The sequence below is a fragment of the Mustela nivalis genome (genome assembly GCF_964662115.1).
Source record: "Mustela nivalis genome assembly, chromosome: 2".
Taxonomy (NCBI): domain Eukaryota; kingdom Metazoa; phylum Chordata; class Mammalia; order Carnivora; family Mustelidae; genus Mustela; species Mustela nivalis.
In genome coordinates, this window is record NC_139021.1 from 154633781 (window position 1) to 154657049 (window position 23269).

The 23269-nt window shown below is 42.0% G+C and overlaps 1 protein-coding gene across 4 annotated transcripts in view; it reads left to right on the plus strand.

Moving 5' to 3' along the window:
• The window catches only part of PLCE1 (phospholipase C epsilon 1), a 326743-nt gene that overhangs the window by 269894 nt on the left and 33580 nt on the right, over positions 1 to 23269 (plus strand). For all 4 annotated transcript variants that reach the window (XM_082721986.1, XM_082721988.1, XM_082721987.1 and 1 more), the window contains exons 15-22: positions 345 to 406; positions 489 to 654; positions 4008 to 4115; positions 5654 to 5770; positions 7866 to 8024; positions 16860 to 16989; positions 20922 to 21043; positions 21973 to 22090. In XM_082721986.1, the coding sequence (XP_082578112.1) occupies positions 345 to 406; positions 489 to 654; positions 4008 to 4115; positions 5654 to 5770; positions 7866 to 8024; positions 16860 to 16989; positions 20922 to 21043; positions 21973 to 22090 (982 nt within the window). The remainder of the gene's footprint in view (positions 1 to 344; positions 407 to 488; positions 655 to 4007; positions 4116 to 5653; positions 5771 to 7865; positions 8025 to 16859; positions 16990 to 20921; positions 21044 to 21972; positions 22091 to 23269) is intronic.

The following is a 23269-nucleotide window of genomic DNA, read 5'->3' on the forward strand; positions in this document are numbered from 1 at the left end:
ACTGGTCTCATTTCGTCTCTCCCCAGCTCTGTGGTAGCTGCTTATCCCCATGTTCACCTGGAACATGCTGACAACCATTTGTTCTCATATGAATCAGCCTTCGACTTTTCCCTTGCTCTCCCTTTTTCTCTTAAATAAATACGCTTCGTATAATAAACGCACATATAATAAATGTTTTCTTTGGGACTAAAATACTGCCTCTTACCACTGCATAACAAAATTAGTTCAAATATTTGGGTTAGATGTTTCCTGATGAAAACAGAACAGCTTTAAAAAATGATGTGGTGGTTTTTTTCCCCTTAGTTTCCTTTACCTAAATATCACTCTCTTTGTGTCCCTTGCAGAAGTTCGAGCCTAGCGTTAGTATGTGTCATCAGGGCCTACTGTCATTTGAGGGATTTGCAAGGTAACTTTTAAAATCTCTTTTGCCCATCATTTGAGAGTATCTGTTTTCCTCATGCAGACCTAAGAAAATGTATTTCCTCTAGGTTTCTGATGGATAAAGATAATTTTGCCTCCAAAAATGACGAGTCACAGGAAGACATTAAAGACTTGCAGCTGCCCCTGTCCTACTATTACATTGAATCTTCACACAATACCTACCTCACAGGCCACCAGCTCAAAGGAGAGTCCTCAGTGGAACTCTACAGTCAGGTACAGAATTGCACATGGCATATGATTTCCACTAAACCTTATTGATGTAACCCCCAAAGTCACAAAACCCTGACCCCAACTCCTTTGAAGAACTTACAAGCTTTTACATGGGGAATGTGAAGAAACATGATGTATGGGAAAACTGCCTATACATACAGTTGTTTTCTTTACTTCTTTTTGTTTTCTTTTTCCCTCCTATCTATACTTAACCCTTATACAAGGCAAAAAAAAAAAAAAAAAAGTATTTGTTTGAGACTTATAGCTTTTAAATCCTACTTAGTCTGACCTACTCCTACTAAAATTAGATTTTCCCATGGGAAAATTAATCGTTTCACTAAATGTTAAATAAATCAATGTATTATAATGGGAAAGCATAATAGAAAATGCAGCAGAATTTCTAGGAAGTTAATCCCAAAGTATTGTTTATTTTCATTCACAATTTGTTAGACAGTCAGTCCATCCCTGTCTATGGTAACCAACTTCAGGAATGAAAATCTACAAAGACTGTAGGCACTGAATGCAAACATTCTTGGAAACTCATAAGGGTCTCTGGACTAGAAAAAGCACATCCTTTTGACCTTCACACCACGTCTCAATGATCTGCATGTCAGTTGCCTCTTTATATCTTTTGCAGTTTTCTCATCTGTGCTGCCTATTTTCTGACCTCTTACAAGAAGGGTTCATCGGGAAGAAAAGTGAGGCTAGGCCCGGGAATATAAATGTGTGGTTGTGAGGGGTAGGGCAGGGAGGGTGTTCAAGTGTGAGAATTATCATCATTTACACAAACCCAGCAGAGTTGAGATTCCTTTGTTCTCCACATCAGTCCAGATATTCTGTAAGCCTGGGTCAGACTTCTGTCCCAAAGCTTATCTAGTATGGAATTTATATTTTAAACGCTAAATTCTAAAAGACTTTTATTATGAAATGAAGAGGTGTTCTTAGAGTCGTGATTTTCAAAATAGAAGTTCTATCAGGAGACCTCAGCCGGGGAAATTGAGAGGAACAAGCAAGGGTAGGGGGGTCCCCATCCCCACTGTAGCTAAAGGGCTATTCTTCTTATGTGCTTTGCACATGACCCTTCATTTGCACAGAGAATTCCAAGGTCAAAATGGAGTTTGAAATCCATTGTTCTAGTTCTAGGAGAAAGACGTGAACCATGTGTGTGTGCGCACGCGCATGCATACATGCAGTGTGTCTGTGGATTTTTCCCAGGAAAATGTGCAGGGGCCAATGTCCTAGCTTTAATTCCTACCTCACTTCCCTATTTGACCTCTAAGAGGTTTTTTTTTAACCCTTTAGCATTACACCCCAAATAGAGATCATCACAGCCATTAAGGAGGCCCAAGAACCCCTCAAATAGACCCACAGACGTGGTTAAACCCAGCGTGAAGATCCCGTGTAGTTTATTTCTTACCACCCTCTGCCCTCCCTCGGCCCTCCCAGTTACTTCCTCACCATCCTCCACCGGAGGACCAGGAAGGAGGAAAAGCCCTGTTCTCACCTGGAATTTCCAGCCCCGGTTTTCTTCTTCTAGCCCTGTGTGGAGGTCTTAATGTCTTACAGACTTCGGAAAGACCTTTGCCTTTGCGTGCTGAAAAACCATCTCCTGAGCTGCCAGTCAGCGAGCGTTCCCCCAGTGTGGTCACTATTTGACACAACAGTCCTCAGCCCACAGCAACATACCTCTACATACTGTAGCTGCCGGAAGAAGCTCTTAGCCTTGGGAGTTTAGGCCCCAGAATCGGTTTGATCTGAGCGATAGGTCACCTGGGAAGACTAGGGTCTACATGCTGTGCAATGGGAAGAATCTAGCAAGGACCTCATTTTAAAAAGTTAAAATAAGAGGGGTTCTGCTGAGTTTTATTGCAACAACTCTAGCGGCCACTCGCCCACAGTACTGGATTGCTGGCACCTGCAAATATTATATGGAGTTTTAAATCCGTGAGTTGGCGTGTTCCCACATGCTTTACTCTTCCAATACATGGAAATCTCTTAAGATAGTTCACAAAGAAGGGCGCCTGAGTGGCTCAGTCGGTTAAACATCTGCCATCGGGTCATGACCTCAGGGTCTTGGGATCGAGTTCCGCATCAGGCTCCTTGGTCAGCAGGGAGCTTGCTTCTCCCTCTCCCTCTGCCTGCTGCTTCCCTGCTTACGCACTCTCCCTCTGTCAAATAAATAAATAAAATATTTTTAAAATATAAATAAAAGCCTTTTTAAAAATAAAAAAAATTTTAAAAGATAGTTTACAAAGACAGTCTATGGAGGAAGAGGTTGCTGCCCACAAATATTACGGAGCTGCACCCTGAGCACGTGTGTCGGGATCTTTGCTGTCGGCTCCCCATCAAGGGGAGCAAATGGGTATCATCTCACCTAATTCAGCAGTAGTGCTTCCCAGAGCATTTTCCTGAAGAGGTTGTGAGATAGGAGGTACGTGTGTTGTGACTGATCACTGATGACTGCTGTGGGTATGGGAGAGTGGAATTTATGGGTTATTTGCCTCTGTTCTAGGATTAGACAGCAAGGTAAATCCTTGATGACTGCTTGCTTCTACTCTTCTGCCATGCTCTATGTTCACAGGAAAGGCATTAGCCAGTGGCAGAATTTGGGTCTAAATTGGAAGAGATTTATTCTGATTGGATTCATACAAATGTTTAGCCAGTTCATTAAGGAATCGGTAGCCTCGTTTGCTTTGGTCTGCAACCTCAGCCCCTTCACCTTCACTCACATTTGCCCAGGTAGAGCACTAGCCTTGCTCTCTCATTTCAGGATGTACCCTGTGCATGTCCCTTGAGGGACCAAAGTTGCTGGGAAAATAGTCATATGGGTTTGCTATCAAATTTTACCTTCCAGGGACACCTGGGTGGCTCAGTCAGTTAAGTGCCTGCCTTTGGCTCAGGCCGTGATCCCAGAGTTGTGAGATCAAGTCCCATATCTGGTTTCCTGCTCAGTGGGGAGTCAGCTTCTCCCTGGGTCTGCTCTGCTTGCCACTCCCCCTGCTTGTGTTGACTCTCTCTCTCTCCCCCTCTTTTTGACAAATAAGTAAAATCTTAAAAAGAGAATACTGTTGTGCTGAAAATAAATAAATTTAATTTTTTAAAAAATCTTAAAAAGAAAGAAAAAAGTTTATCTTCCAATAGTATTCAGCTCTGGTAAATACTCTTTCCACTATAATCTGTTCTCTCCCCTAATTCATTGTGGCCTTTGGCCAAAATGCATGATTTATTTTAGATCTTATGCCCTTCTGCTTTAGCCCTGAATGTGGACACTGATATAGAGAAGCATGTGTTGAGTTTAATTGGAGGCTCTGTGTCCATTTGCTCATCTGGAGTGAATCCATGCATTGGTCACACAGGTCCTCCTACAAGGCTGCAGGAGTGTAGAGTTGGACTGCTGGGATGGAGATGATGGGATGCCCATCATCTACCACGGGCACACGCTGACAACCAAGATCCCCTTCAAGGTAATGCTTCATAACGTTCCTTAAATCAGATCACAGAGTCATGATCTTCATTAGTCCTTTACATGACTGACTCTTCCAAACTATACCTTAGGTTGGGGGTTCTTATTCCTGACCCAAGTCCATAGACTTCCCAAAATTGCGTGGGATGTGCACATGTTCATTTTTCTGGGAGTTGATCTAGAACTCTCCTTAGCATCTCATTCACCAGTTTAATAACCATTACTTTAAATGAGTTACCTTATAATTATATTGTTGCAATTTTTACATCATAAAAGGCAGGGGCTTTTTTCCTGCTACAGGTGTCCCGCTGACAAAGACCAACATCATGTGTTAGGAGATGATTAAATAATCAATATTATAAAGTAATGAGAAGTGGTTCCACTAGGGGAGGTCAGTCACCCAGAAAAACTAGTTGCATTGGATTATTGTTTCAAATTCTAAATAGTTCATTAGTTCATTGTGTGGTTTCTATCCTCATTCAGAGTGGTTTGGGCTGTATAAAATCATTTTTCTCTGAACTGTGGCTGGGCTGAGATGGAATACTGTTATTTCTGTGTTATTTGCAGACAGAATAGCTAAAATGCATTTTCTCTTTAGCTCATTTTCCTATTCATCTCTCTTTTTTTTAATTGTGTTATGTTAGTCACCATACAATACATCATTAGTTTTTGATGTAGTGTTCCATGATTTATTGTTTATGTATAACACCCAGTGCTCCATGCAATATGTGCCCTCCTTAATACCCATGACCAGGCTCACCCATCCTGCCACCCCCCCTCCCCTCTAAAACACTCAGTTTGTTTCTCAGAGTCCACAGTCTCTGGTTCATCTCCCCCTCTAATTTCCCCCCTTCACTTTTCCTTTCCTATTCATGTCTCTTAAAACTTATGTACTCTAGGGGCACCTGGGTGGCTCAGTGGGTTAAAGCCTCTGCCTTTGGCTCAGATCATGATCTCAGGGTCCTGGGATTGTGCCCCGCATCAGGTTCTCTGCCCAGCAGGGAGCCTGCTTCCTCCTCTCTCTCTGCCTGCCTCTCTGCCTACTTGTGATCTCTGTCTGTCAAATAAATAAACTAAAAAAACAAAAACCTTCTGTACTCTATATTGAGAGAAGGAGGATTTGAGAACTATGTTTACTTGCACACATAAACATAAACATCTAGCCCCAAGTAGATTGGTTATAAACTCTTTGAAAGCAGGAAAGTACCTTAAGCCTCATTATTTTTTATACTGTAGCAAACACAGCGCCTTTTACCTAAAATGTAATCAAAACACATACTTACTGATCTGTTAAATTTGGCACGCTAATAGCTCTTCCTTATAAAGTATGTGAACAAAACTCAATATGAGCCGTTTAATGTGTTTATAGAAAACAGCCTATCATCGTGCTTAATTTGAAAATATGTTTGAAAAGATAAAAACCATTTTGGCCAGAATCTTCTGCATACAACAATTTAGGTGGTTTCTGTGGCTATAAGTACTTCTTCTGACACCCCGAACAGACATCTGGACTCTAATGGGCTGTTCTGGCTCTCGCAGGAGGTGGTTGAAGCCATTGACCGCAGTGCCTTCATCAACTCTGACCTGCCCATCATCATATCAATTGAGAACCACTGCTCCTTGCCTCAGCAACGAAAAATGGCAGAAATTTTCAAGGTAAGGTATTAGCTAGCAGTAAGGATGGCATCTTTGCCTTTGTCTTGTCACTGTTGCTTTTATGTGGAGCCACCAAGGGCCACATCACAGCTGGACCTCAGCCACAAAGTTCGTACAGTTAGAGTCCCTCAGACCTAAAAGGGTGCCGTGGGAGCTTGGGATCCCTCCTGAATGGTTCACCTTTGCAGCTGACCTGATGAAGCTTTGTTCTGTGGTCTCCTGACCATTTCCAGAAAGCCTGAGGAGATAAGGAGAGACCGACTCTCCAATGCTTCTGGTACCACAAATCAGGGATGCTAGGATGGCACCTGTCAGTTGTATGTGGAAAAGATGAAAATACCTCAGGGCAAATAAGTCAAATTTTCTTGTGGCGGACACTACAGATATGGGGATCCAAGTTGGCAAAGAGCTTAGACTGGCCAGAACAGCTGCTATGTTACACTTGGCCCTTCCTTATACAGGTGAGCTATAATGCAGACAGATTCAGGGTCAAATATTCCATTATATTTTTCCCTTCCTCCACTGACTGACGCACTTATGGAAATATGGCTCTCAGGGGGAGGCAAGGGCTTGGCCAAAGGAAAATGTCCCCAAATACTTATGCAAACAAAACTAATCAGTCTTTCATATTGCCTTTCTTTTGCCATCATTTAGAATAATGGTCTCAACTTTTTTGATTGTGTGCTCCATCAGTAAAATACCGTAGTATGTATTCCTATTGGATGTTTATTGTCTTACTCATACATTATACACATATCCTACTTATTAACATGTTTTATACATTAATTAAAACATGCACAAATAGACTGTGAAAGGGAATAACATAGAAAGGGTGAAATAAACAATAATTCTTATACTATTATTTATTAAAGGTACAAAATCCCTTTTTGCTCTCATAAAAATTTTTAACAATGTGTTATTTATTATCTAAGTTTTTAGTGAGAGTAATGTGATTCAATATGTTCATTATTCTTGAAATTTTTTTAATTTCTTTTTTTTATGTTCAGTTAGCTAATGTGTAGCACTTGATTAGTTGTTGACGTAGTGTTGAACAATCCATTAGCTGGGCTGAAATTTTTATGATTAGCCACTTGTATGTCTGGCTTTAGGTTTAGTTTATTATTTCAGTATTTGATGAATAGCTATAGTTGCTGATAAAGACAGTTTACAGAGAAACTGTACGTGGATAGAAAGAGGGTGTTGTTAGCTGCTCTTGCCAAATCATGGTACTCATTTCTCAATTCCATTAATGAGACATAGGTACGTTAAACACTATTAAGGTTCTTTTTTTGTTTTCTTTTTTTTTTTAATAAAGATTTTATTTATTTGTCAGTGATAGAGGGAGAGAGAGTGAGTGAGCACAGGCAGACAGAGAGGCAGGCAGAGGCAGAGGGAGAAGCAGGCTCCCTGCCGAGCAAGGAGCCCGATGTGGGACTGGATCCCAGGACGCTGGGATCATGACCTGAGCCGAAGGCAGCTGCTTAACCAACTGAGCCACCCAGGCGTCCCTGTTTTCTTTTTTTAATTAAAAAATAACTAAAGATAGAAATTGCCATATTTTCTACCCTCCCCCCAGTGGATCATTTTGTGCTTATTCCCACCACCTACCTCCTTGAGGGACACACGTTCCTCTTTGGAGGCCAGTGCTCACAAAATCTTTGTGAAAAGGGTATGTGCAGCTCTTTATACTACATGGTGGCAGATTCTCCGCATTACCTTCATTCTTTGTCGTCACTCTCTAGCTACGTGTAAGTTTTATCCTTTTGACTTCTTACCCACATCTGGGATGGATCATACTCTACAAACCACAGCCTCTGAGTGTCCTTTTCTTTAATCTGTCAAACCTTAGAGCATTGTCCTAAACAGTTAGAGCTGGCCCCACCTGAAGAAGGCCCTAGACCTCTCCTCCTGACCTTGTAACCACCTCCCTTCCTTCCAGTAAGACAGTGTGGGCAGGGAGGAGGGACACTGCTTCTTTCCTACTTTTTCTCTTCCTAGGGTTTGTAGAACCATTCAACTGAGCTGAAATATCTAGCGAAATAATTCAAGCATAGGTAAAAGGCACTGATGGTGTGTTTTCCTTTATTCTTTGTAGACTGTGTTTGGAGAAAAACTGGTGGCAAAATTCCTGTTTGAGAGCGATTTCTCAGATGATCCAATGCTTCCCTCACCTGACCAACTTAGGAGGAAAGTACTTCTTAAAAATAAGAAGCTAAAAGCTCACCAGACACCAGTGGATATCTTAAAGCAAAAGGTATTCTCCTCTCATTATAGAGGTTCTGGGTATGTGGTGTGCCCAGAACTAAGAAATCAGTGATATTCTGACCTTTCCGATGACCTACAGAGTAAACAGGTTTTGACGATTGAGTTTCCTGGGACAAGAAATTTGAGTTTTGGCCTTCCCTTTAATAGACTAAGATTGTCCTCCCACTCACCTAGAATTTTATTTTATGAAATTAATTTCTCATGTAGAATGCATCTCATTGTTTAATTTGCTCTGAGAAGGATAATGTGTGATTCTTGGCTCTGGACCTGGACTTCTTGGCTATCAATCCCACATCAGTGGCTGCGGTCCCCTCTAGGTAAAGCTCCCTTCAGAGTGACCTCCCCCCACACACCATAGGGAGAGCCCCTATAGAGAGAGCACTTGGACAAGGGGCTGTAACTCCTGCAGTCAGTAGTGGAACCCTAACATCATCGGCCCTGTGGTGCCAGCATGGAAGTTGATGTTTCACTGTGGCCTGTGGACTCCAGGGCACTCCCCAACCTGCCTCACCCATAGAGAGCTACTCCCCAAGTATCCCAAACCTGCTTGTGTAGAGAGCCTTCGGCCCAAGGATCCACAAAAAAGTTTAGGTCCAGAGCCCCTGAGTTCATATACCGGGTTGTACGTATCCCAGAGAATGACAGCTGCCAAAATTCTTTGTCTTATTTAGGGCTTTGTCTTTTTCAAAACTTAACAACAGCCGGGGGTTGCCACACAAAGCTCAGTACAGTGGTGCTGTTCCAGCATCAGGGACAGTTCAGAGCTCAACCTAGGTCATGGCCAATGGCTCTTAATTTCTGTCTGGGCCATCATCTCCAAGCCTCTAGCCCCTACTCTGGTCCTGCTTCAGTGGGTTCCAGAGAACAGAGAAATCAGCCAAAGGATTCTATGAGCCCAGACAGAAATTTGGAACCTTTGTCCAAAGTTATCAATAAAAAAATCTCAAATGTAGTCGAGTCAAGGGTCCAGCTTGACATGGTTGAGTAGTCAATTTGGAGAAATCATCAAATCTTCTAAAAGCCCTGATTTGTGGAACTCAGAGGTAAGGGTCTGAGTTTAAAGTAGACGATATATAACATGATACTGGAGAAAGAGCCTTAGGTGCGGAGCTGAAATGCCAGTTTCTAGTATCTGGCTCTGTCAAACCAGCCATGTGACCATGAGTCAGTCAGCCTTTCTAGGCTTCTGTTTCTTCATCTGTAAAATGGGAATGTTAAGGTAACTAGCTTCACAGGACCTCTCTGACACTAAAATCTCACAAAAGCTTCTCAAAGTGAATCATGGGACCCTTGTCAGAATTGCAGACCACTCTATAAACATTTCATTGTCCCATTTCTCAGGCTCTATTTCAGTATTTCTTGCCATTCCGAATAGCACTGCTTCCCTGAGGGGTCCTTAAAGAATCTTGTCATCTGCTGTGTAAGTACCAGGGAATTCCCAGGTTGTCAAGGTCACCTGCAGTGGGATTGCAGGCTGCCCAAAGTCCAGGCTGAGTTAGAGATTTACCTGATATCCCCTGAAGATTCAGGTGATGTCAGATGCCCTCAGGGTGGGGGAGGAAGGTGAGATCAGAGGTTCCATCATCTTAGACTTACCTTTCTGAGCAGAAAAATAGATATTTACAGAAAGGGCCCCAAGCCAGTCCAGCCAAGAGATCCCTACTGATCAGATTTGCCCCAAATAGAGTGGCTCAGGATTACCACAGATGCTGTACAAGTATGGTCATCAAACTTTTTTTGCTCAAATATCTCAAAAAATTTTTGAAAAACAGTATTTTTCACACATTTTCCCCCTTTATACATTTTTTGATTGACATTAAACATTTTTTCACAAGTCTAAGTAGTTACAAGAGATATATTTTCAAACATGTTATGGATAAAAATAGATAACATAAGTTATATACCAATATAATGCACAAAACAATCCTCATTGTCAAAGATATCAGCCCAGTCAGCCCGACTTAGTTTGGTCAGAAAAAGTCTGACCAAATATTTATTCAAATAAATATTGTGTTATTGTCCCTATGATAACCATCTCACTTTTGTTTTTTGGTTTGTTTGTTTGTTTGTTTGTTTGTTTGTTTTTTCTTTTTTTTTTTTCTTTTAAAGTTATTTGAGAGAGAGAGATCACAAGTAGGCAGAGAGGCAAGCAGAGAAAGTGGGGGAAACAGGCTCCCCGCTGAGCAGAGAGCCCAATGCAGGGCTCGATCCCAGGACCCTAAGATCATGACCTGAGCTGAAGGCAGAGGCCTAACCCACTGAGCCACCCAGGTGCCCCGGTTTGTTTGTTTTTTTCTTAAGATTTTATTTATTTGAGATTGAGTGAGAGCAAGTGAGTGAGAGAGCATGAGGAAGGGCAGAGGAGAAGCAGTCTATCTCCTGAGCAGGGAGCCCAACATGGGGCTCCATCTCAGGACTCTGGGATCATGACCTGAGCCAAAGGCCGACGCTTAACCAACTAAGCCCCCAGGCTCCCCAACCATCTCACTTTTGAATATTAATTCTAAGATGGGTGGATGGGCAGATGAAAGGAAGGAAAGGGAGGGAAGATAGAGAGAGAGACAGAGACTGGATGGATGGATGGATGGATGGATGGATAGATGGAGAGGAAGGCAGGCAGACAGATAAAGGCATGGATCTTTCAATGTGCTTGTTGTCTAGATGAAATAAGATGCTCCACCCCCCCTTAGTTGTTCAAGACTCTCAAGAGCTCTGTGTTCTCAAATGATCCTTTGCTACTTTGGGTGGTTTTCACCTCATCTCCTGTATCACAGATTTTTCCCCATTTGGTAAGTGAAAGTTACACTTCTCTTTTCTTAAACAAGAGAAGAGTATGACAAGAGCAAGGGAAGGGAGAACCAGCCGACCATACGCTTGCTCACAGATAGTCCTATCTTTTAAAGAGTACACATAGAGATTGAAAATCTTGAATCTAGAAATTGATTCCTTTAAAAATACATGAAGCTGCACATCCCTAGAAGTTGTATGTACCCCGGGGGTCCACAGTTTGAACCACACACAGCTCTTGGCCCAGAGTTGCAAAACCAGCTGCTTTCAGGGGTCAGGCAGAAACATAAAGATGAGGGGCCAGCTGGCTGGCTGACGGTTGGAAACGGTCAGCACAGGAGTGAAGCACACATGCCCTCATAAATGAATGGCTCTAATTACATTCTTTCTAAAACACTGCACCAGCCACACCGTCTGGTCTGGAGGGGAAGTCAGCCCTGAGGGCCACAAGTTAGAGCCCTCAGCTAGGTTTACCTGTGTCCAGATCTGGACTCTCAAAGCTGTTCCAGAAAGCCCAGCATTTGTTTGGGTTCCAGAGACCACAAGATCTATGCTGATGGGCTTTTGTTAGGAAGTCGTGTAACTAAAGTATTAGCGTGTGTTCCCTAAGGCCTGCCCACTGCAGCGGCTGCATCAGTAACGGACGGCCCAGAACAGGGTGCTTTTTCTCCTACAACACTGTCCCTCATGCTGTTTTCTTTACTCACCAATTACTTCCCACTCCTGACTGCCAAGCAGACCCAGCAGCCCTGCACGTACCTCTGTGGTCTTCTAGATGTGGTGGAATGTTGTAGCTGTTGCCTTTCCTGTTCTTTGCAGACATCTGCAGTTACCGATGCAGCCTCCAGTTCACAAATGAATACATTGTGCTATTTGAGAAGTCTTCCTTATGTTGAGCCCAAATCCTACTCTCTGTTGCTCCTACTCTTTGGCACTGCTTTTTCCCTCTGCAGCTGCACAGACCAGTTCCATAAGAGAGCTAGCATGTGCCTCCCACCAGCTTTTCTCTCTTCCACAAACTAAAGTCTTGTTGTGTCAACTGTTTGTCACAGGATCTAGCTGCTCTCTGCTTTCCATTAACAATGTTTGGGATATTCTTGAATTTGTGGATATTCAGGGATATCTTCTCCATCTTAAGATGTAATTTCCAGAACAAGTCAATACTCCAGTTAGGGTCTGACAGCACAAGGAGGAGAGTGAAGCCATCGCCTCTCTTAACTTGGACTTGTACAGCAGTTAAGGCAGCTTAGGACTATCCTGGCTTTGAAAACTCTTCAGTGCACACTGGGCTCCTGCGATGTTTATGCAAAACAAAAAGAGTTCAGTTATTTTCACATGGACTGCTCTTTGGCTAGTCTCCCCATGTCTTCAGGGTTATGGTTGATTTTCATCTTGCACGGGCAGGAGCCTCACATTTATCTCGGTTACATTGGCTCTTCTTGGTTTCAGTATGTCATCGCAGCCTAAAGAGTTCTTAGTGACTTTTGACTTCTGATATCCAATGCATTTATTAGCAGTTTTTTCAAATGGTGCCTTCATCCTTAAGGCTGCCCTTGAGTCAGATGAACAGGCAGAGAGCCCGCCTGTGATCCTTCTTACAGATCCTTCCTGGAGTTTTTGTGATCGTCCCTCCTGCCTAGTGCTCGCCTCTCCTGCAGCCCACATTTCTCTAGCATCTGCCTTAGCTTCTTTATTTATAGTAGAAAACCAAGGCCCAACCATTTGTGTGACTTTCTCAAAGCCACCCAGCTCAGAGTAGCAGAGCTAGGGTTCAGATTCATGTCTTCAGAAGACTCTTGCAAACGTAACGTAGAAGTCGGAATACAGGGGCGCCTTGGTGGCTCAGTCAGTTAAGCATCCAATTCTTGTTTTCAGCTCAGGTCATGATCTTAGGGTCCTGAGATCTCAGATCATGAGATGATGAGATCATGAGCTCTAGAGAGCTAGATCATGAGATCTAGCCATGCATCGGATTCCATGCTTAGCATAGGGTCTGCTTATCCCTCTCCCTCTGCTCCTTCCCCCACTAACACAGAGGCATGCTCTCTCTCTCTCTCTCTCAAATAAATAAAATCTTTTTTTTTTTTAAAGATTTTATTTGTCAGAGAGAGTGAGCAAGAGCGAGCACAGGCAGACAGAGTGGAAGGCAGAGTCAGACGGAGAAGCAGGCTCCCTGCAGAGCAAGGAGCCCGATATGAGACTCCATCCCAGGACGCTGGGATCATGACCTGAGCCGAAGGCAGCTGCTTAACCAACTGAGCCACCCAGGCGTCCCTAAAATCTTTTTTTTTTTAAGTCAGAATACATTGATAATCACTGGAACACTATTAAAAACATAGATTCTTGGGTCCCAGGCTTCCCAACTAAATCAGAATTTCCACAAGGAAACCTGGGTAATCTTTTTATTTAAAAATAATTCTTATCGACCTAGAAGTTTTGAAACACTTCTTATCTGTTATTTCCCACAAAGTGAGTTACCCTACCCAAAAAGTCTAAAGAGTTTAGTGTTCTAGAGATGTGTTCTTAGTAAACCCATGCTAACTCTTGCTAATCACCTCTTTATTTTCTGTGTTCACACACCAACCAGTTAATAACCAATTCTGAGGTTTCTTCAGCTATCACCTTGACACTCCCCCTTCTATAATTTCCACAATTTAGCTCTTCTTCCTTTTGTAAAAATGGGACAGTATAATCCCACTTGTAGTTTTTTAAGACTACTTCCAGCTTCCCATGATCTCCCAGGGAGTACCGACAGTGACACCTGCAAGGTCTTTCAGTCACCTGGCAGGTGGTGGGTCTAGACCTGTTGGTCTGAGCTCCCATGAGGCTGGATGAGTGAGTGCCCACAGCTCCAGTATGTTCAGAACCAATCCCTGACTTTCCTGGGTAATTGCCATACCAGAAACTCACCCTCAACTAGGGTGGACTGACTTAGAGCCTGAGGGATTTCTGGAGCCTTCCATCTGCATCAGACTCATGCTGAGGTTCTTACTGAGTCTCCCTAACTACACATCAGATCTTAGTTTTCTGACCTTAGTCTCTAGCACTCCAACCCTGTAGACTCAAACAATCCACATTAGATGATAGGGACTCTGCGAGAGGCCAGTGGAATAGAGAAGAGTAAGACACGGCCCCTGTTAGACCCATCTGGGTCAGTCCCCTCATATGAACTCTATATCCAACCCCTTGACCTATGTCTGAATTGCTTTTCTTTTTTTTAAGATTTTATTTATTTACTTGAGAGAGAGACAGTGAGAGAGAGCATGAACGAGGAGAAGGTCAGAGAGAGAAGCAGGCTCCCCATGGATCTGGGAGTCCGATGCGGGACTCGATCCCGGGACTCCAGGATCATGTCCCGAGCCGAAGGCAGTCGTCCAACCAACTGAGCCACCCAGGTGTCCCTGTCTGAATTGCTTTTATTCAAGGGCCAGGGTCTTGTATTTTCTGCCTCAGAGTAAGTAGGATATTGCAAAGAAGAAAGATGTCAGCTCCTGGTTATCCTTTTGTCCTTTCTCCACATTTCTGTGCCGGTAAAAGTGTTTGGGAGTTTAAGGGACCTTGGCACACTGCTTTCTGATATTGCCAATCCCCAGATCTTTGCATCTTTGCAGCGGATCTACTTGGCTCTTTGCATCATCATTCCCAGCCCTTGGTTCTACCTTGAACGCTGGCTGCAGCAGGTTCCTTCTCTTACCCATGACAAATAGACTTGCTTCTGTGGCTCCCTTGTGCCTAGAGCAGATTTCTCAACATTTCAAAGAACACTCATCCTATTGAGAGACACTGAGAAAAGGTGGCGGGGTTGGGGGTGGCGTGGAATTCTTGGTCAAAAAGCATGGGAAATGCTGTAGTGGAGCACTTTGAAGAATCACAGTGCCCTTTAGCATATGAAATAAAGGCTTTGTGAAACCCAGTAGCAGGACTGTTCCAGTTTGTTTAAGCACTGTTCCCAGCCTTCCATTGTGTCTTGTGGTAACTGTATACAGCTCAGTTTTCACCTACCAGCTATTAACACCCATGGAGCTCATGTTGCATAAAACCCACTTTGAGAAATCCCAGCCTAGACAGTGTTCCATTGTCTCCAGTGGACTGTATTGTAAAATATTTTATGTAGATATAGACATAGCCTAAATTGTATCTTCCTATGTATACATTTCTATTATGAAAGTAATATAACCACATCTCAGAAAATTTAGGGAAGAGAGCATCATTTTATTTTTAAACATCCATAATTCCAATGCCAAATAAAACCTGTATTACTGGGGTTCTTAACTTTGGTAATATATCTACAAACAGAACTCAAGGGTCTATGAGTATAGATAGAAAAAAAGTTACATCTCCATTTTCGCTAACCTCTAGCTAAAATTTAGCATTTCCTCTGGTAATAAATGTAGGGAACAAACCACAGTAACCCTGGCAGTACTTGGGTCTTCATCAGCAGTAGAAATTATAGTTTTTTCTTTTTTTTTTTTTTTTTTAGATTTTATTTATTTATTTGACAGAGAGAGATCACAAGTAGGCAGAGAGGCGGGCAGAGAGGGGGGTGGGGAGCAGGCTCCCCACAGAGCAGAGAGCCCGATGCCGATGCCGGGCTGGATCCCAGGATCCTGAGATCATGACCCAAGCTGAAGGCAGAGGCTTAACCCACTGAGCCACCCAAGGCGCCCCTATAGTTTTTTCTATTACATCACAGTTGTTGCTAATATCTCCAAGAAATACCTATGCTTATCACTACTTCAAAAATGTTATTTGACCTACACTTATACATTTTTGTCTGTGTTAATAAAGAAATACATATTCTTATAACACCATAATTTTTTTAAATATTTGATGACTGTATTCAACATTTTTTTGGTAATCTTTTGTATTTTGTTTTATGCACTTAAAATGACTGGGCGCCTGGTTGGCCCTGTTGGTTTAACATCCAGCTCTTGATCTCAGCTCAGATCTTGATCTCAGGGTCATGGGTTCAAGCCCCATATTGGGGTCCATGTTGGGTGTGGAGCTTAGTTAAAAATATAAAATTAAATTAAATTAAAATAACATTCTGAGAAGGGATCCTGCCTCACCAGACTGATTAAGGGGTTTGTGCACAACAATAGGTCAATAATCCCTGCTGTATTATGCATGTCATTGTATACCATTATAATCATTGTAGATAGACACAGACCAAATGATATAGAATTGTATATATATTTACATAGATATACTATATTCATATATATTCAGATGTATAATTATACACACACAATTCTGTATCCTTTGTTCAGTAAATATATATCACAATTATTTTTTCAAGTCTCATTTTTTTCAAGCAGATACACCATAGTTTACTGACCCCATTCTTCTATTATTGGATTTTAGCTCTGTTTCTTGTTTTTAATTCGTGCAAGTAACTTTTCCTATATTTCTGCTTATTTCCTGTGCTGAGTTCCCAGACCTATATTAACTTTGTATCCTGTGATATCACCTGACAGTAATTCTAGTCTAATGTAAAGGTACATGATCTCCCCTGAAGCACACACCAAGTTTCCAGAAGTTTCTAAACCTGGTTTGTTAATCTGATTGATGGTTCAGACAAAGTCTTTTGAAAAACTTTATTTAAACAATTCTTCATTCAGTCTCATTGTCCATGGGGCCTCTAACCTTTTACTCTAAGTCAAAGGCCTTTAAAAAAGTTTCTAAACAGAGACTTACTTTTCCACAGTGACGGGCTGATTCACTTCATCACTGTGGAGTGATGGTGGTTCTCCCAAGCACCAGCCTTTGTCCTGAAGAGCTTGGCCCAGGGAACCCGGGTGCCTGAGAACAACACATAGATTCTGTGATTGTCGTTAAAAGCTCCTGGATTTCTCTTATAGGGATGTCAACATTTGCCCAAGTAGAGAGACTGAACTTTAGGTGAATCTAGATTTTTGTTTTTTGTCTCAAATGAATCAATAGGGTAAGCCTCTTTTTATGACTGTGGCAAGCATCATCTTAAAATCTACAAATGAACTTGAGTAGCTTAGCATCATTAATTACTCATATCTTACAGGCTCATCAGTTAGCATCCATGCAAGCTCAGGCTTATAATGGGGGGAATGCCAACCCCCCACCTGCTAATAACGAGGAAGAGGAGGATGAAGAGGATGAATATGATTATGACTATGAATCTCTGTCTGATGGTAAGAGAAATACAACCCCAGGCTGTGTGCAGGGAAGTGATGGGATGATGTTCTGTTGTAGTTTTTTTGTGTTCTTTTTCTTTCCCCCAAAAATGAGTCTGACACTCCACAGGCCAACAGCGCAGATTGTTGTAATCATTGTCCAAGAGTTCCTGAATCCCACTGCTTGGTGAGGACAAGCAAGGATGGGGAGTCTGTTATCCTCCACAGCCAACATTCAAGGAAAGAAGAGGAGGGTGTGGGAAGCAGCACAGGAGTCATTCCTGACTGGGTTTCTGGAGGAAAAGGAGGAATTGCAGCAGAGATCCCATTCTCACCCTTCAGTCCCTGCGGTAGCGAATGTTCTCGCAGGAATAGTGGCTGCTCGCTAGTTGCACTCCTCAAACACCTGCAGGGGGCAGCACCACAGTTTTGTGCTCTCTGCTCCTCTCTCTCATGGTCTTCACTCCTGTTCTGTAAGGAGTATAGAAAAAACAAACAAAAAACAGCATTTCACTTTCTCCTCTCCCTGGTTCTCGCATCACTAAACCAACAAGATATTTCCGTCTGGTTTCACCAAACAGACAAAATATGGCTGATGGCTAGTGGCACAATATATATATCACATGAATGAAGTTGCTTGCAGATTACAGGTGAAGAGTTACTCTTCCATGAGAATTAGATTTCATGTGTGTTTCATTGTACTAAATTGGTTATAGATTGCAAAATGTTTTCTAGGTACCATTGCTGATGGTAAACAGTTTCATTTCAGCAACTTTTGAAAAGCAATGTAATGAAAAATGGCCAGAGTTTCTATTTATATAAATAACATTGCATGTGTAGAATAAATTACATCTGTCAGATCATTGTTTTGCTAATATGTAGCTATGCCCAGACCAGCAGTCATTTACCATTGACTTTAAGACAGCCATGCTACCCTCCCCCAAATACCTGCTTCTCATGCTCCAGGACTGCCTGCCCCCTAGTTCTGTCGTGTTCCTTGACATTCCATCAGGGTCACAAGGTACAGCCCAGTCTCCTTTTCCCTCCCAGATACGATCCTAGTCTATGTCCATTTAATGTTTGTCCTCAGTAATAGCTGGTTTCTTCATACTATCCACTAAAAGCCCAATTTACTTGACCTGAAATCCCATCGGATAATGTGAGGGGCGCCTACTCTAATGGGAAGGTAAAAAGAGGGGGGAAATGAAAAGGAATCAAGATAATTTATTGAATCCTATTCCTGAAAAGTTGTGGGAATATAAATATTCTTACATTGATTTATTCTTCCCCATGGAACTCTATTATGATTATGGTGTCCCAGAAGAACAAATTTATTCAAATAAGAAACAAAAACCACATACGCTTCAGAAATCAACCAATCCAGATGTCATTTGCCCCTGTGAGAAGTTAGTTCCTTGGAAGTTATATTCACTCTCTATCATAAATTACTCCTATGTTTTTTCTGTACTTTTGAGAACAGAAAGAAGAGACTTTTCTTAATTATTAGTATTAATATTATATGAAAGTTTTTGATATGCAAGTCACAAAATGATCAGGAATTTATTTATTTCAGTTAGGAGAGTAAAATTTAAGCCATACCCCACTGAATACCTAAGATAGTTGCATGTTTGCTTAAAGCCTGACTGCGCTGGGATGGGGGACACATGGAAGTGGAGCCTCACTAAGTCCTGCTTCAATAAACTATGAAACGATGGGTCAATGTCCTATCTCCACTCTAGGCCTCATGACCCTCAGCTGTGTAATGAAAAGCTTCTGTTTGGTGTTGGCTGGTGTTCTCCCTTCTTCTAGCACTAACACCTAAGGTCTGTGACAGCTGAAGGCCACTGCCTGCCACCACATGGGTATTTCCCACTTCATTGACAGATTCCTCCGCCTGGCTGATTCCCAAAAGGGTTTTGTGGCTTTCCCATATCTAGTGTAAGCTGGTCGTGTTGAGGCTTCCTTGTGCTTCTGCTAAATGTCCTGTCAGTCTTTCAATCTTGGTTGTGGTTGGTGTAGTGCCTCACTCACCTCCGGGCAGTTCCTCTACCAGCTTCACATCCTCTAGCTAAGATGAGATGGGAATGGAAACCTGGCTGCTATGGATAGAACCATTCGGAGCTTCCTAGGGGTCCTCAGAGGTTTCTCAGCTTTTTGTAATGATGGGTCCCTCTGAGAAGGAAATGAAGAAATTAGGACCACTCCTCTCAGAGAAAGAAACGTGCTCTCAAAATTCTGCGTACAGTTGCAGGAGTGTGGCTGGCCTTCTGAGGCCCTCACAGACATCCCAAGGGAAGAGCTCATCTGTAGAATCTGGGTGGCCTAGTTTATCTCTGGAACAGCTCTGGTCCTCGGTGTTCATGTCTATAAAATGAGAGAATTAGTCTAAAACCTCTTTGGGCAGTAAAAATGTGATGATTCCTAACCACAAAGTTAATTCCAGAGGATCTAAAGGAAGTTGCAATGAGGCCCACGTGTTTCAGGAATTCCTTCTCTGCCTTTTGGCCAGTTAGTCCTTCATGAGTGTCTAGTTAATTAAGTTCTGTTAACTATATAGATTAATTTTCTTCCAACCTTGCTGTTTATCTTGACTAGCTTTGAACAAGCATCAGAGTACAGATTTGAACTTGTGACTTAATACAGACATTCTGTGACAGTAACTGCATGATTCTAGCAAATTAATCCATGTCTGTCCATGTGATATAATGCATCAGTGGGAATGTTATGACAGTCAGTCACTGAAAATAGGTAATGTGAATGTGGCCGTGTGATTAACACTAAAAATATTTCCATTTCTTTTATTGCTAGCCCTTGCATCCCTAACAGTCAGAATATTAAATCAATAGAGGATTTCTTGTTTCATTTCTCTTATAATCTAAGCTATTGTTATTTATGCTTTGCTTCAAACCTTAGTTTAATATATCTGGCTTTTTGTCTTAATTTTCCTTACTTTTATCCCCTTTCTGGTTCTGTTTTTCCATAGCAGATGTCCTTACTGCTTCTCCTGCTCCTAACAGTCAGGAAGGTAAAGCCATTTGAATGGGACATTTTAACTGCATGAATGTCGGCATTCTGTGTCCAGCTTTTTAGGCCTTATTAGCATGATGAAATCGTGTTACTTACATGAGTAAAAGTGTAATAAAATGATTGATCTCATTTATTTCCTGGCAGCCTGCATGACCCTCACTTGATATGAGGATATTTTGGCCTAAGCATATATATGGTCTGATAAAATAGTGAAACTTGAGTGAGAAGTGAGAGCATTCTTATTTTTCATTTTAAAAGAGCATAACTGTAATGTGCATTTAACACCTTTAAAGTCATTTTGAATAGAAATACCAAAACAAGAGCAACGTTTATCTGTCATGCTTTAGCTATTATTAGATATATGTTAATTTCTATCCTTGAGGTTTTTGCTTAATAAACTCCCAAACAATTATGAAAAGTTTACTTTCCAGTTAAGTAGAATTGTGAAAACTGCATTGCAAATAACAGTATCTCTTTTCCCCAGGTCTTGACATTTCTAAAGGTAAAAGAAGCTAATAGCTTCATTTTAAAGTGAGAGTGATTAACTCCTGTATGCACCATCTAGAAGTACTTCTACTACTAAGTTATCCCCAGACTTGGGTGCTGAGGCTTCTGACGCGAGGGTATCTAATGTAAGGTTTGCATGGTCCTAATGATCTGTACGGACATGAGCCTTCTCATTTAGATTATGTCTGTAGGGTACCAAAACTACTTTGAATGAGTCCATTCAAAATAAATATATCATTGACCAAATTAAACAGATTTTTAAAATAACACTCCAAGCCATAATTTTGGTAACATGTAGCCAGAGCCTCAGTCTTAACCGATAAGCACGAGTGTCTGGATATCCTTGAATGACGTAGACATACTTGTAGGTGACGCATTGGGTTCTCTTTTGCTGAAGCCTGCCCACTTATTTTCAGACAACATTCTAGAAGACAGACCTGAAAATAAATCATGTAATGACAAGCTTCAGTTTGAGTATAATGAAGAAATCCCCAAGAGGATAAAGAAAGCAGATAACTCTGCCTGCAACAAAGGAAAGGTGGGTGAATGGTTTCTGTTCAGTTCCTCTTGGGCCATAGCACTCCTGTCAGTTGCAGGTGAAATTTCACTCCCTCCCTGTCCCTTTCCTTCATATTTCCCCCTCGCTTTCTCTTAGATGCCAAAGCCCACATGGCGATGCTTTGGGACACACACCTGCCATTTGTAGAAGGTTAGTCACTGGTTCATCCAACCAGTGGCTGCAGAAGCATACAGTGTGGCAGGCACTGCGGTGGCAGGCATGGAAGGTGGTTTAGTGATGGAGACAAATACGTAAACAGAGCTTGTAGCTGAATACAAAGGCCAGTGACTACACAGTGTTATTGGAGCGTCAGGGGGAAGATGTCAGAAAAGAAGATTTGGCCAAGCAGACAAAAACAGGGCATTTAGGCCAAGAGGACAGCCTGCTGCATGCAAGGAATTTCTAGAATTTTTAAAGTGTTTGGGATGACCAAGCCAATAAACAGGACCCAAACTGTTAAGTGTCCATGGAGGAATGATACAGAGAAAGGAAATCTAAATGAGATACCCAGATCCTGCCTTCAAGTACCTCACACCATGTAGACTCTGAGCAGATCTGCAGACACAGTTGCAGTGACACTGTTGGAGAGCCAGATAATAAAGCCAAAAATCTGAGCCCTAGAGATGCATACTCAATCATGTCTCATTCAACAAACATGCACTGACTGTTCCACATTTAAGACACTGGACTGTGCCCCAAGGGAAAATGAAGAATGAGTTAGGCTCATTGCTGGCTATCAGAAAGTTCGGACTCTGGGAAAGGTGTTGGGACTTTTGTGTGTAGATGGATACAGAGCGATGTGAAACACACTGAAGACATGAGAAAGGAACAGATAAAGATCTTCGGGGCTTCAGAGGTGAGTGGGCATTCACTTCCTGTGTAAACTGCTATCATTTTTCCCTTGATAGGTTTATGACATGGAATTGGGAGAAGAATTTTATCTTCCTCAGAATAAAAAGGAAAGCAGACAGATTGCACCAGAGCTTTCTGACCTTGTCATCTATTGCCAAGCAGTAAAATTTCCAGGTAAGGGTGGGCAGTATCATCTACAACATGTAAAGATACCAAAAGATAAAAATGTGCTGTTTATTTAATTGGACATTGCAAATGCTTTCAAAATAACCAAATTGTGTGACTGAAGTTACTGTTATACCACCTCCTAAATATTTATTAATATTATTATTATTACTAATTACCTTTGATGTTCATGAGGAAAAATACCATAAAATGTTTGTTTTCTAGATACCATATCATTTCATAATAGCTAATAATAATGATAATAATAATATTCATAACATCTAATAGCTTAAATTTAGTAAGCCCTTCAGTAGCAGGCTTTGTGAGAAGTATTTGACCTATACAGTGTTACTGACTTCCTGATAATGCTGTGAGGTAGATGGGTTTATCCCCATTTTTAAATAAAATGAAATCTGAGAGAGACGCATTGGTCCAAGGTTTCACAATGTATCAGCTAAGACGCTTTTGTTTGAAAGTGGTAGAGAAATTGACTTAAGCAAAAGGGAAATGTGCTGGCTCATGTATTGAAACATGAAGGGATATACAAGTTTCAGGTACAGCTTGATCTAGGGCTTCTCCTTCCCCATTTCTCCCTCTGCCTCCTCTGGATTGGGCCTGTTGCCTTGTGGTAGCAAGGTGGCTGCCGCAAGCTAACACCATGTTTCCAGATCAGCTTCCGTCTTACAGCCTTTTCCAGAAATTTCAGCACCCATCTGATTGTTTTCCGTTGAGTCCTTTGCCCATTCCTGAATCAGTGCCTGTGACCCAGGGAATGGAGAGCTCCGACAACCTAGGGCCTATGGCACATTCCCCATCTCTGAACTGGGTAGTGAGGCTCCACCCAAACCACAGGGCCAAGGGTGGGATTTCAGTGAGAGAGTAAGTTTCCCCAATTTGCTATTTCTAGAAGTACAGCAAACTTCATGATTCATCATTCATGAACCATTCATGAACCATTCCTCCCTCGAAAAACATGCATTTCAGTTAATACGAGGCAGAACTGTGATCCTGAAGCTTGTTTATTTCCAAAGCCCTGCTCTTAATCCTTGCACAACTCTGTCCCTCTTGTTGAGGGCTGATCTAAGTGCACTCACCCAATTGCATCCCACAAATGGGGCAGCAGGGGCTACAGGGCAAATAGGAGAGTCCCTAAATATATGGAAGTCAGAAAAATTCATCTCCTTAGAC